This window comes from Sinocyclocheilus rhinocerous, unplaced genomic scaffold (genome assembly GCF_001515625.1).
Source record: "Sinocyclocheilus rhinocerous isolate Xijiao unplaced genomic scaffold, SAMN03320098_v1.1 scaffold2560, whole genome shotgun sequence".
Taxonomy (NCBI): domain Eukaryota; kingdom Metazoa; phylum Chordata; class Actinopteri; order Cypriniformes; family Cyprinidae; genus Sinocyclocheilus; species Sinocyclocheilus rhinocerous.
This window is the reverse complement of record NW_015659005.1, coordinates 160,280-173,744: the sequence shown is the minus strand read 5'-3', so window position 1 is coordinate 173,744 and position 13,465 is coordinate 160,280. Positions and strand designations below refer to the sequence as shown.

Sequence of the window (13,465 nt, the reverse complement as noted above, 5' to 3'; positions counted from 1 at the left end):
ACAAAAACTGGAAATGTTGCTGGAGACGGGCTTATTTAAAATGAAAACTCATTCTCTGCCAGCAGGAGGCGCTTTTAGAGTGATAAAACTAGAGGTTTCCCCAGTAACGGCTGTAAACAAAGCAGCTCAGAGTCAAACGGCACAAATAAATCAATGTATGGGAAACTGGTAATGTATATCGAAATATCGGAAATGTGTTTAAAAATCATATCACCGTTATTGAAAAAAATTATATCGCGATACATATTGATATTGAATTATTGTCCAGCCCTATTCTTAAGTGAACGTAAACAGTGGAGAAAGAAATCTCAAGTGCATTATTATATTGAATCCGTGCATTCGGTCTTAAAGGGGCTGCAGCCTATAAACACCTGCTGTTCCATAAGCGCCACCTGCTGTCAGAGAGTGACATTTGCATCTCATTTACAAAGCTAAAATCAGACCATTCTGTTTTTGCTTCAAATTTCGAAATTATACAATCTAATTGCAATCTAAATAACATGTATTTAGCATCTTTGTTTGGATCATGATTAAAATACAGTGGTTGCCTCTGATTTAAAATGGAAAAGCACAGCCAAAGCCTTAGTTTGTTCATATGAAGAGATTTATTTTATTTGTATTATTATTTAATTATTTGATTTAGGATTTGTTTAAAAATTTCAAGTTAGTTTTATTATTTGACATATTTCAATTTCACAAAGAAATTAAAAGAATTTTGTTGGAGAAATAATAAAAGGACACCTTTTCTTAAATCTCATTTTGTTAAAAAGAAAAATTGTATTGTGAAATCAGTATCGTGAATTGTATCGCATCGCATCGTGAGTTGAGTGAATCGTTACATCCCTATATGCTACTAGTTTTTGCTGTGGTATCAAAGAAGTATTCTGTTATTTAAATAATAAAGAACCATATTTTTTTTTTGCTCATCTGCAAAATGATCCAATCTGTTACTCAAAATCTGATATGATAATGCAATATGATCCGAGCCGTGGGTTTTGTGATCTGTTGCTCCACTACTCTCTTGACTTGTTATTTGAAGAAAAAAAGCAATCACTGAAGTTTTTAATCATGCTGATTTGTCCGCAGTGAAGTTCAGCCGATGCCTTTATTTTTTTTTGTTCAGGCTACTTAAATTCATTTTGGGCTACCAAAATCTGAAGAATGTCTGTCCCCAAAGGGCTACCAGAGATTTTGAAATTTTGCGAGCCCTGATCAGGGTGAGTAAACGATGACAGAATTTTCATTTTTGGGTGAAATAATATAAAAGAGCGGGAACTCACACTTGACTGCGTGCAACACTCGGCTGTCCAGCGGCTTACGGCTGGGATCATTGGTGGAGGAACGGATGCCGGTTCCACAGCTGTTGGCCAGAGTACTCCTGTACGTCATACAGAAACAGAAAGTTAAACGTCATACAGTTTCAAAAAATCTAAAAATATATAGAGTAAAATTATGTCGACATTTAATTGTAAATTTCAGTCAATTTCTTGCAAAAAGCTATCACATGGCTTCAGAAAACTTGAATTATAGTGCATGAGTCATATGGACAACTTTTATGGTGCATTTGCATCTTTTTTTTAAGTTTAAAAGCTCCAGTCTGCATTCATTGTAATCCCATGGAAAAGGCAACAAGCACACTGTTAAAATTTCACCAGCTCTTTTCCATTGAAGATAAAGTCGTCATACAAGTTTAGAACAACATGAGGTTGAGTAAATGATTTCAAGCATTTCATCGGATGCAACAGTGCTGTGGACTCACCTGTAGCACCCACGTTGAGCATGCTGTACATGGTGTACATGTTGCAGATCTGCCTGTACTGCTCTTCAGTGCCGTCATCCACCGCCTCCTCTTCTTCCTCATCATCATGGTAAGAGATGGGCGAATCACTGGCGTAGGCACTCAAAGTACCGGGGCTGGTGCCTTCAGGGGTGGCACTGCTCGTGCCATTGCCATTGGTGCTTCCGCCTCCACCGTGCCCACCTGTGCCCATTCCAAGACCCATACCAAGTCCCATTTCTGTTTTTGCTTCAAATTTCGAAATTATACAATCTAATTGCAATCTAAATAACATGTATTTAGCATCTTTGTTTGGATCGTGATTAAAATGCAGTGGTTGCCTCTGATTTTAAATGGAAAAAGCACAGCCAAAGCCTTAGTTTGTTCATATGAAGAGATTTATTTTATTTGTATTATTATTTAATTATTTGATTTAGGATTTGTTTAAAAATTTCAAGTTAGTTTTATTATTTGACATATTTCAATTTCACAAAGAAATGTGCAGCATTTTGTTGGAGAAATAATAAAAGGACACCTTTTCATTTATAATTTGTCTTAAATTTCATTTTGTTAAAAAGAAAAATTGTATTGTGAAATCAGTATCGTGAATTGTATCGCATCGCATCGTGAGTTGAGTGAATCGTTACATCCCTATATGCTACTAGTTTTTGCTGTGGTATCAAAGAAGTATTCTGTTATTTAAATAATAAAGAACCATATTTTTTTTTTGCTCATCTGCAAAATGATCCAATCTGTTACTCAAAATCTGATATGATAATGCAATATGATCCGAGCCGTGGGTTTTGTGATCTGTTGCTCCACTACTCTCTTGACTTGTTATTTGAAGAAAAAAAGCAATCACTGAAGTTTTTAATCATGCTGATTTGTCCGCAGTGAAGTTCAGCCGATGCCTTTATTTTTTTTTGTTCAGGCTACTTAAATTCATTTTGGGCTACCAAAATCTGAAGAATGTCTGTCCCCAAAGGGCTACCAGAGATTTTGAAATTTTGCGAGCCCTGATCAGGGTGAGTAAACGATGACAGAATTTTCATTTTTGGGTGAAATAATATAAAAGAGCGGGAACTCACACTTGACTGCGTGCAACACTCGGCTGTCCAGCGGCTTACGGCTGGGATCATTGGTGGAGGAACGGATGCCGGTTCCACAGCTGTTGGCCAGAGTACTCCTGTACGTCATACAGAAACAGAAAGTTAAACGTCATACAGTTTCACTATTATGGAAGACATCTTTGATGTTTCCCAGACTCACCTGTCGAAGAAAGCAGCCAGCAGCCTCCTCAGAAGGACTTTGTGTCTGGTCCCCGCACTGACGTGACAGTTCATCAGCTGAGCTCGTGAGATGTACACACTGGTGCCTGTCGACAATATATGTGAATCTCACTTAAAAAGGTGTGAAACTTCATTCATATTCATGTCCTCAAGATATATAAGCAGTTACATATTGAAAGACTGACAAATGCCTTATGACTCGTCGATTTGCATGAATGCATAGATGTCCCAAAAATGAATGCTAAATTAATGAATACTAATCACACAAAGCTCAAAAAAACATTTTTTTTTGCTTTTTTTCAAAGCAAAAATCAGCTTTCCTTATTACTGCTAAAGATCATTCATGTGTGTTAGTTAGTGCTAACAGTGACTTGTGAAGTTTGAGCGCTGACTGTTGTGTTAACAACTGTTTTTCTATTCATGTAGCTTTTCTACACCTATGGCTTCATTAAATATGGTTGTTGTTCTACTGCATCCATCTGTGTGATAACTTATGCAGTGTTGTGCTCACTGCAGATGCTCATTAAATGCAACTTTTCAAATACAGAATATTGCTCCAAATAAAAAGAAAATTAGAATAAACTCAGTTTTGAATAGGTAAGATTTCATTCTTTTGAAAGAAGTCTCTAATGCTCACAATGACTGGACAAGACAATACAGTAAAAACAATAGTATTGTGAGAACTTATTTAAAAATAAGTGTATTTAAAATAACGGTTTTCTATTTAACATTTTAAAATGTCATTTTTTCCTGTGAGGGAAAATAAGTCAAAACAGACGTTGTTTCATTAGAATTCAAAAAACAAATCCTACCTCCATGCGTGGGGTGGGGGGAGCTTTACTAAAACTAATTCAAACCATTCAAAACCTTCTTTTCTTGCTCTTAATTAAACATTTTTGTCTCATTTCCATTTTTGCTTTTCACTCCTCCAGCGCTTTGTATTTGTTCATCTTTTAATGACAATTTTTTTCTAAAGACCTTTTTATTGCTAGTCTTCTCGTCTGTTTCAATTCCTCATTTAATTTTCCACTTTGTATTGCTTCATGTTTGGTCTTGTTCAAATGCTTTCTTTTATCGTATTTGTAAAGCACTCTGAGCTGTATGTTTATTATATGCGACTGCTGTTTAAATAAAGTTCCAGCGATTGGCAGAATTCCTCTGTTATGTGTACTGAACAGATCCAGTCGGACGGCTCAGAGTCACTTAAGGCCATGCTTTACACCTCACAAAAGCCCCCACTACCCTACAGTCACTCAACAAAACCTGTTCTACACCACAATACCAAAACACGGCTTCTCCAAACACCGTTGACCTATCAATCACCACACAAGATCATTTGCTTTTCATGGGCTATTGAACATGACTCTTCCTATTTGACTCTTCTATAGATTAACTTTAACATTGTTTTCTCAGCAGATGTTTTCCTAAAATCCATACAGGATGATATGATGATGGTTTGAACAACAAAAGAATGATTTTTTCCACTATAATATACCTTTGACTCAAGATACTTTGGTTCATCTGTTGCGTTTTGTTAATGAACAGGTACAGTGATTAGACTCAGACCTGAAACTAGCTCCAGTTTCTCTGCAGGGTCACCTTCCTCATAAAGTTTAGGGTGACAGCGGTTGCCGATCTGAGCGATGAGCTCGGCAGGGAGAGAGGCAAGACCCTGTCGGCCACGCATCCTGGGCCGCGTCTCTGAGTGGTCCGGCAAGGCCTCCACACGTTCGCCTGCTGAGAAAGGGAACGAAGTTTATGAAGAGTAGAGAAAGCGTGAAGACAAAAACGTGACCACCGCGCACGCAGTCTAGACAGCCGTGAAGATTAAACCAGTACTCAAGTCTTTTGACTCTCAAAAACAGACAGATAATACAGAGCTCTTGGGACCAAGACTAATAAAAGACCTGTGAAATCCAAAGGCATCAGAACACATTCGGTTTTCATGCCGTCTGAGCGAAGATAAGAAGAACTTCTGATAACATATTCATGAGCTCCAAAACAGTTTAAGCATTTAACAAAAAGTGTGAATTTAGCTATGATGATATTCCTATTTAAGAAGCACAAAAGAAAGTAGACAATAGTTAACTTGTTAAAATGGGAACCAGGATCAAAGGAAGTGCCGGTTTAGGAAGTGCTAATTTAAAACTTAAAAATGAAAATTCTATTCTGCCATCATCAAACCTGTATGAATTCTGTTTTCTTCAGTGGAACCAGACGAAGACATTGTTGTGGTAGTTTATTTATTTTACAATGCAATAATGAATAGGGAGTGGAGCTGGATTTTTGTGTCTTTATTCACCAAAAATGGTGAAAGTTGATGGGTGCAGCAGTAATGTTTAATTTGTAAATTAATCATTCTTATTAAGGAATCTGTTGATCCAGTTCACAAAACCGGTTTGAATTACTCATAAATGAACTGGACTTACTCACTGATCACAACTGTTAAGGAAAAGATTGTAAATGAATAATAACTCAGCTGCAAAAAAAGTAGCACCAGACATTTAATATATATTTTGAAATGCATTCTAATGTAACAAATTATCGAAACGTAGTATGCTTGGGGACTTTGTTCTCTCCAGCGGTTGTTGATTGAATTTTGAGGTGTGGGAGCTGCAATCAACTACATATGTCACCAGAGAGAAGTCTTTTTCATTTTCCCAAAAGAACGAGTTATGACAATTTGATAAAAAATTGCAAGGCTGCCTGTACTGCTCTTCAGTGCCGTCATCCACCGCCTCCTCCTCTTCCTCATCATCATGGTAAGAGATGGGCGAATCACTGGCGTAGGCACTCAAAGTACCGGGGCTGGTGCCTTCAGGGGTGGCACTGCTCGTGCCATTGCCATTGGTGCTTCCGCCTCCACCGTGCCCACCTGTGCCCATTCCAAGACCCATACCAAGTCCCATGCTACCTTGCTGCTGAATGGCGCTTCCGCGTGCCATTTCTTGGGAAAAGCGAGCCGCCTTCCTCATCCCTCCTCCGCCGGCCGCCCCCAAGCCTCCGCCGCCTTCCCGATTGCCTCCTTCCCAAAGCCGCTTGGCCACCGGCGTGCAAACCACCGAATACGGCGAGGCCTCCGGCTGCTCTGTCTTCACCCGAGAGACGAGGGGCAACGGGGTCAAGCAGGAAACGGGTCGACTGGACGCCGTAGCCACCACCCCGCCTCCGCCATTAGCCGCAGCACCCGCCGCCGTCTGGGTAACAGGGCTCTGAGGCTCCGACGGAGGGGTTTCTTCAGTATGGAGGCCCTGTGAGTCGCAGCTGGGCGAGCTGACCTTCAAGAAGAACTCTGTGCCCTTTTCCATAATCTGCTGGATCTGGAGGAAACCGGCCGTGTACATGAGCAGAAACTGGTCTCCGACGTTCATGCTGAGGCGGCCGGTGTAGCAGAAGGCCAGGATCTGCTGAAAGCTCTGCGGCTGTACGGCCGGGGGCAACTCCACCACCGTAGGGGTTTTGCTGCCCGCACTGCTGTTGAAAAGGTCACGGAAGTAGGAGCTGCTGGCCGCCAGCACGGCACGGTGGGCTTTAAAGGTGTGGCCTTTCACCACCACGGACACGTCGCAGTACAGCCCCTGCAGCCGCTGCTCGTTCAAACACTCCAGGACATTGTTGCCGAAGTTTGGGATCGCCATCTGAAGGGTCTGAGCCATGGCGCTATGGCCAGCACCACCAGAGAAATCTGAGCGGCACCGGAGGAAGAGAAGGAGGGAAAGACAGATGGAAGAGAAAGAAAGAGATCTTTGTCAGCAGCATTCTCTCAGCAGCACAGTAGTTCATCACTGAAGACTCATTGCAACCATCATTTGCTTTTAAAGTAAATAGTTAAAAAGTTAAAATAATAGGGGGTTGGCGAGCCGCCTCTAAAATCCTGCGAGCGGGATGTGACTGCTAATCTGAATGAGATGGTGATTCAGCTGAGACAGAGATAAAATGGCACTCTTTACAGTACTACAGCAGGGAGGGGGAGAGCGCCAGAGAGATACTAAACCAGTGATTGAGGTCATAGTTGAGGAAGAGGGTGGAAAACAATGGGCTTTGACTGACACTGCAGTCAGTCTTATTACTGCTAAATGTGACACCATGAGCAAAGCCATCATTACAGCTCACAGCCGTGCTGCCGGGAAAACTCTTTAGAAACGGTTAACCTGCGCTTTCTACTATAAAATGGGCTGTCCAAAACTACTACTACAGAGTTTAAAACTGTGGTGCTTACAACTCCCTCCTTTTTAGGCAACAAATACGCTCATATTAGTCGGGGGAGGATTTTTGGCGAATCAGCAGAATGAGTGGCAGAACTTTTAGTGAAGGCACAGATTGACATTTTAGCGTCAGCGCAAAAATCGCGGCTTATTGTTTAGCAATCATTTGGTGAAGTAAAAACAGCCCTCAAATCATGTCAGCTAAACCAACACGACAGTATAACACTGTGTGATGTGATATACTTCACACATTAAGATTAGACCGCGGTAGGCAGAACATCTGGGCACATGTTTCCCACACAAGCCATCACATTAAAAATCACTGAATCTGATCTGATCACACAGAACTAACAGGACTTTCGTGGTAAAAGAAGTACCCTCTTTGTCTAACTTCAGGCTCGCTCCCCCTCCCTTGCATGCACACACACAAGCCATAGACATCAGACAAAACGGCTTGTTTACAGTTGGCCAGAGAAGCAGTGGCACACATACACACTGAGAGGCCCAGGGTTTATTTAAGAAGCTTTCCCTCGGGGTGGGGGAAGAGAGGGACACCTTAGGTATGGTTATCACAGTATGCAAAAGGGGACACAAACTTTTAAAGTCTTTATTCACAAGCCAATCTGCATGTATTCAAACAGTCAACATGCAATAACCAATGAGGTTGGAGCATCTATCACATGTACTTGTAAAAACACAGAAAAAAGTAATCTCATAACTTCAATCTTATTTTACTAATGAATAGTCAGGTATACTCCTGAAATTTCTAGCACTTATTGTCAATGACAAATTATTTACTCTATAAAGGGATAGTTGACCCAAAAAATAAGATTCTGTCATTATTTACTCACTCTCTAGTCTCCACTTGTTCCAAACCTGTATGAGTTTGTAGTCCCCAATGACTTCCACAGTATTTTTATTTATTTATTTATTACATTCATCGCACAGACCAGTTTTTTCGTAGCACGTGCGACATATATGTCGCACTGTACAGCCCTGCCATACTACGCTTATGTCTACCATCAACTGTTTGGTTGCAAACATTCTTCAAAAAATCCTCTTTTGTCAGAAAAGAGAAACTTACACAGTTTTGGGACAACTTGAAGGCGAGTAAAAGGTGACAGAATTTTCATTTTTGAGTGAACTATTCCTTTAATTATTTTGTAAATTCATGTCAACTGGGCCACTTTTAGGCAGTCAAAATCAAAAACTGTCCTGGTTTACCTGAACTCACCCTGAAAGTCAGTGGTTCTCAACCCTTGTGACTTCCAAGGTTCCCAATAGTCAAAAGTCAAAGGTGCTTGTAACCCTTTTACTAACAGAAACTGTTGCTGTCAATATATAAAAATAATTCATCTAAAGATTTACACATTTGGTGATTTGAACATTACCACATTGTGCCTTCGAGGAAAGACATTATAAATACATGAATCTGTTTCTTTGGTGCTACAGAACTTCTCTGCTTAACTAGCCTACAACTTTTTTTGAAAGGAAAGATAAGCAAACATGTAAGAAGAGTGAAAAAAAAATTCCTCTACAGATGTTTTATGTATGATTGTTGAGAGAGGAAAAATAAAGTCAATATTGTTCACCCAAGTTGTATGCTGCACTACAAAAATAGTACATATGAAGTGACATGATACACTACACTATTTATATTACATTTATACATATATTACAATATAGGTTCTAAGCAGCTAAGCATTTAAATTGTTAAAATATACTTAAATATAACGAGATTGAGGCCCCTTAGGAAGTTTACAGAGTGCCCTAGGGCCCCCAGTTGAGAACCACTGATACACATCAAAGCAAAAAGAAACGTCTAATATTGTGATGCCAAACCTGTGTGATGGAAGTGCAGACTCAGCCATTGAACATACGCCGATAAACTAGCACTAATCCAACAATGCAGAACAGTGAAGTAGAATATAAAAAACAAAGAGCAAACCTTTGGCCGCCAGACCTGCCAGTACAGCGGTGTTATGAGGCTGTGTCGGCGGCAGGCTAACCGTGTGTCAGTCAATCTGCCCGTCTGTCCGGTGTTCTCCCCTGGCACGGGCCGTGAAGGGGGTGAAGAACGATGGCAAAAGCGCCCACTATGAGCCACTCTGTGAGAAATGCAGCACCTACATGCGAGCGAGCACAAACGCAGCGGGGGGAAGCGGTGCGTCGCGTCGCACGAAACGAGCAAGTTTGCCGCTCTTGTCCCGTCTTTGCCTAATGCACCGCACCGAGAGCGAGCGTGCCTACCTACATCCTCGGGCCTAGACGGGTCCGCCAAAACGAGGGTTCGCCCCGTTCCGTTACAACGGCAACACTCAAGAATCTCCAACGATTCAATGAGCAGCCGGTATTAGCATCCCAAAAACACCCAAGTGCATACTTTTCAGTCCGCGGGATTTCAAAGTGAATGTTCCATGGCGAATACGCGCTAGTTCGGATACCCCACCTTATCTTATTTCACAGACATCAACAGGTCATCCCGGGACAAATGCACGAACTGTGGGCGAGCCAGACTGAACCAGCGCTGACAGTAGGGGGAGTCAGCCAGACTCCGCCAATAAGAAAATGATTGAACTACTCCTCGCCACAACAACATCGATCACGCTCAAAGTGCCGTCTTCAAATCAAAAACATAAATATAAGCCGTTTGGCTGACAGATTAAAAAGATCCCGGAAATCGGGTTTTTAAATTAGCCAGATCTGACTCCGGAACATCTGCCAGCACGCGCGTTCAGCCATGTCAGTGAGGTCGGTGAAGTGGTTAAACTTTTTGTTGGTACCATTAGTCTGTGCCCATCCCCCACCGCACACCTTCCCCAAATCAATGCCCCCCAAACATCTCAAAGCCACTGGATTTCAGCCAAAATGCCAGGACAGCCGCTCGCGTGACGCAACGCGCCGCGCGGATTCAAAGGCGGGATACTCACCCCTTAGCTGGAGGCCGTTTCAAAGTGTTTCAGTGGAGTCCGACGCGCTCGCTCTCCTTCACTCTCTCGCCTCGTCTGTCTCGCGCTGGAAACAGCCATTCATTGTGGGCATAGGCGCGGAGTCGATCGCAGAGCCATCGAGCGCTAACTCTTTTTCCAGCGGGATGCGCTAACAGTAAATTTGTCACCACCGATGGCAGCTGCCGTGTGGCGGTGTTTGCTGCCGGAAATGATATCCATAGTTAATTCACAGCTTGAGCACAGATTGTCTGAAGAACAGAGTCCTCAGCGGACAGATGGCAGGGGTAAAGAGGGAAATAGCTCCAGTTGAGGGCAACCATATCAAAGCACCAGTCGAATTGATTGATTACTTCTGCTCACCACTTGATGGCAGCACTTGTACATTGAAACTTGGTGACTCTAAGCTGCTGGAAGAAACACTGACGTGCAGCGCTGAAATGTGGCGTAAATTAACTTTATGGGTCACATGAGTTATGTAAAGACCTTGATAATCCTTAGAAAGCTGTTAGCTATAGTTCCATTTGTAGCATGAAATGCTCTTTTGATTTACACTGTTATATGCAAGGTTTCTTGAACAGTTTTTTTTAGACGCTGTGGTCCCCAAATATGATCATCCTGGTGTGAGGGCCCAGAGTCAACTATATATTTTAATTTATAAAGACCAAACTAATAGACCAAAAGGGTGTCACTGGAGCGGTATTCAAAAGGTACTAATATGTAGGCCTACACTTTAGGTACTGAGTAGGGCTTGTTGTTTGTCATTTCTCTGATCACAAATGCAGACATGGTTTTATGTTTACACGGCGCAATGCAACGCAATGTTTTAATGTTTTTGTCTCATCGCTCCGGCTGGGACACGGCATCACAATATGGTAAGGGGCGTAACATTTCCGTCACACGCTTGAGGTATTCGGCCAATCACAACGCACTGGATAGCTGGCCAATCACAGCACACCTCGCTTTACAGACAGATGAGCTTTGTAAAAATGCCCAGAGGAGAAACAATAATGTACAGTATGTGGAAAATAATGTGTTTTTTTTAACCTTAAACCGCATAAACACATTTCATTACACCAAATACACCAAATATTGTTCTTTTTAGCAGCATCATATGACCCCTTTAATTTGAACTTATTTTTATTATTTATTTATTTTTATATAATTGCCCTGTTTTTCTCTAAACTTTTTCACAGAGCCCCTTAGCACTCCCTTGCGGCCCCCCGCTCTAGAAAACAAACACATTCAGCTTCTGTTTACTTTTGAATCTTTTTCAAATCTTTTAAATATGAACCAATTCTTCTAGTTCTCCCATTCTCAGATGATAGTTGAAATGTCCACACATCAGTCGTCCAAACTATCCTGTTCTCCTCACAGTCTTTTATGTCTCTGCTCAGTGCTAATTATGTCTTCCCATTCTGCAGACAACTAACAGCCTTTTTCCAAGAACAAACGTAGCACAGCTATTTAGTACCATATGAAACATTGGTGTGAATTTAACAGCTGGCTAAGATTGGCCAGATGGGACGTGCTACTGAGCATCCTGCACTATAAAACAAGTAAATAATTCTCATTCACCTTAGCAGGCAGAGAGACGCTCAGGTCACGGATGTGAGTTTCTTGCCTACTTATGAAGTTGTCAGGTTTTGTGTACACCAGAATACTTCTGAAGACTTTTTAAAGGAGAAAAACAAGCACTCTGAGCCATTCAGACAGATGGAGCGAGTGGTGTGAAATGGACTTGTTGGTTAAAATTCACAAATGTGCCGAATCTGAGAAGGAGGCGCTTGGATGATAACAGAATGAACAAGTGATCGGGTGAGTTTTCCACCACAGAAGAAGCCTGTAGTCTATCAACAGCCGCTGCTACTCATCCCAGCATGTTCATTTATTCACGCCATCATTTATTCATCTTTCCTCCTCTACCCTGGTCTCCATTTTCAAAGTGAATTTCTAAGTTTCTCAACGAAAGACAGGAACGTGATGTTCTTTCTCCAAGAAAGTCCTCTCGTCACTCCTCACTCAACACAAAATAAGACCTTTGTACGCCAGCATTGTGCATTTTTAGTACTTTGTCGTCCGTTTTACACATAGTTTGGTCGGCGTTTATGAAAACACTGTGTCTGGGCCTCCACCTGCCGCTCCAACAGATGGACGTGAGAGACTAGAGAGTGACAGTAATGGAGGGATGGAGTGAGAGTGTGAGATGAGAAGAAAGATCTGCCTTTTTTAAGCAGTGTCACACACTATCTTTTCCGCTCTACCTTGGCTCATTGCTTGTCTCACTTCTGCGGCACGTTGCCATGGGAACACAGCTGCAGCACTTGAGTCGTGAGTTGGGGAGGCTGGGGGTTGCTATTTAGTAAACCCGTTCGCGTTTCTTCATTGGATTTAGCAAGTGAAAAGGCGGCTTACAGAACCTACAGTCATAGCTCTGCCAATAGTGTGAGCAAATGTGTTGTTTTGTGTTCACTTAGAGGCTTGAAATGTTCTCATCTTGGAGGGGTTTACAAGTCAGCTCTCTCAAGGATCACTTCGTAGTGCATCCAACTCTCTCTATCACTTTTTCTATTTATCTAATGTGTTAAACATGTTTAACATGTTAAAATTTCTTACTCAGACGCAAGGCACACATATTGATGGGACGGTTCACCCAAAAATCATTTAGCTACTCACCTTTATGTTGGTTGGACAAACGTTGACTTTCTTTTGTGAAACGCAAAAGATGATATTTTGGTAAAATGTCTCATTTGTTTGTTTGTTTGTTTTTTCTCACTGGACCAAATCTGTTCAGGCATTCTTCAAAATATCTTCTTTTGTGCTTTGCAGAAGAAAGTAACGCACGCAGGTCGGGAACAATGAGTAAGTAAATGATGACAGAATCCAAAATAGTTCTCCTGTCCCTGCAAAAAAAAAAGTTTTTTGGAATCTTTATTTTTGAGAGTGTGGGTGAACCATCATCTTAAAGGGATAGTCTACCTAAAAATGAAAATGTTGTCATCATTTACTCACCCTCATGTTGTTTCAAACCTGTATGAGTTTCTTTCTTAAGCTGAACATAAAAACATATTTTGAAGAATGCTGGTAATCGAACAGTTGATGGTCACCATTGACGTATTTCTTTCCTAACTATGGAAGTCAATGGGGACCAACAACTGTTTGAGTCTTCAAAATATCTTCTTTTATGTTCATAAGAAAGAAACTCATAAAGGTTTTGGAACGACATGAGGGTGAGTAAATGATGAC

The 13,465-nt window shown here is 41.4% G+C and overlaps 1 protein-coding gene across 1 annotated transcript in view; it reads right to left on the bottom strand.

Annotated features, from left to right (window-relative positions):
- LOC107723200 (nucleus accumbens-associated protein 1-like) overlaps positions 1-10,317 on the bottom strand; it is a 13,551-nt gene extending 3,234 nt beyond the window's left edge. The window contains exons 1-5 of the mRNA XM_016531754.1: positions 10,202-10,317; positions 5,765-6,751; positions 4,633-4,803; positions 3,047-3,152; positions 2,866-2,963 (exon numbers count right to left, since the gene is read on the bottom strand). Coding sequence (XP_016387240.1) covers positions 2,866-2,963; positions 3,047-3,152; positions 4,633-4,803; positions 5,765-6,722 — 1,333 coding nt within the window. The 5' untranslated portion in view covers positions 6,723-6,751; positions 10,202-10,317. The remainder of the gene's footprint in view (positions 1-2,865; positions 2,964-3,046; positions 3,153-4,632; positions 4,804-5,764; positions 6,752-10,201) is intronic.
- Between the last annotated feature and the right edge of the window lie 3,148 nt (positions 10,318-13,465).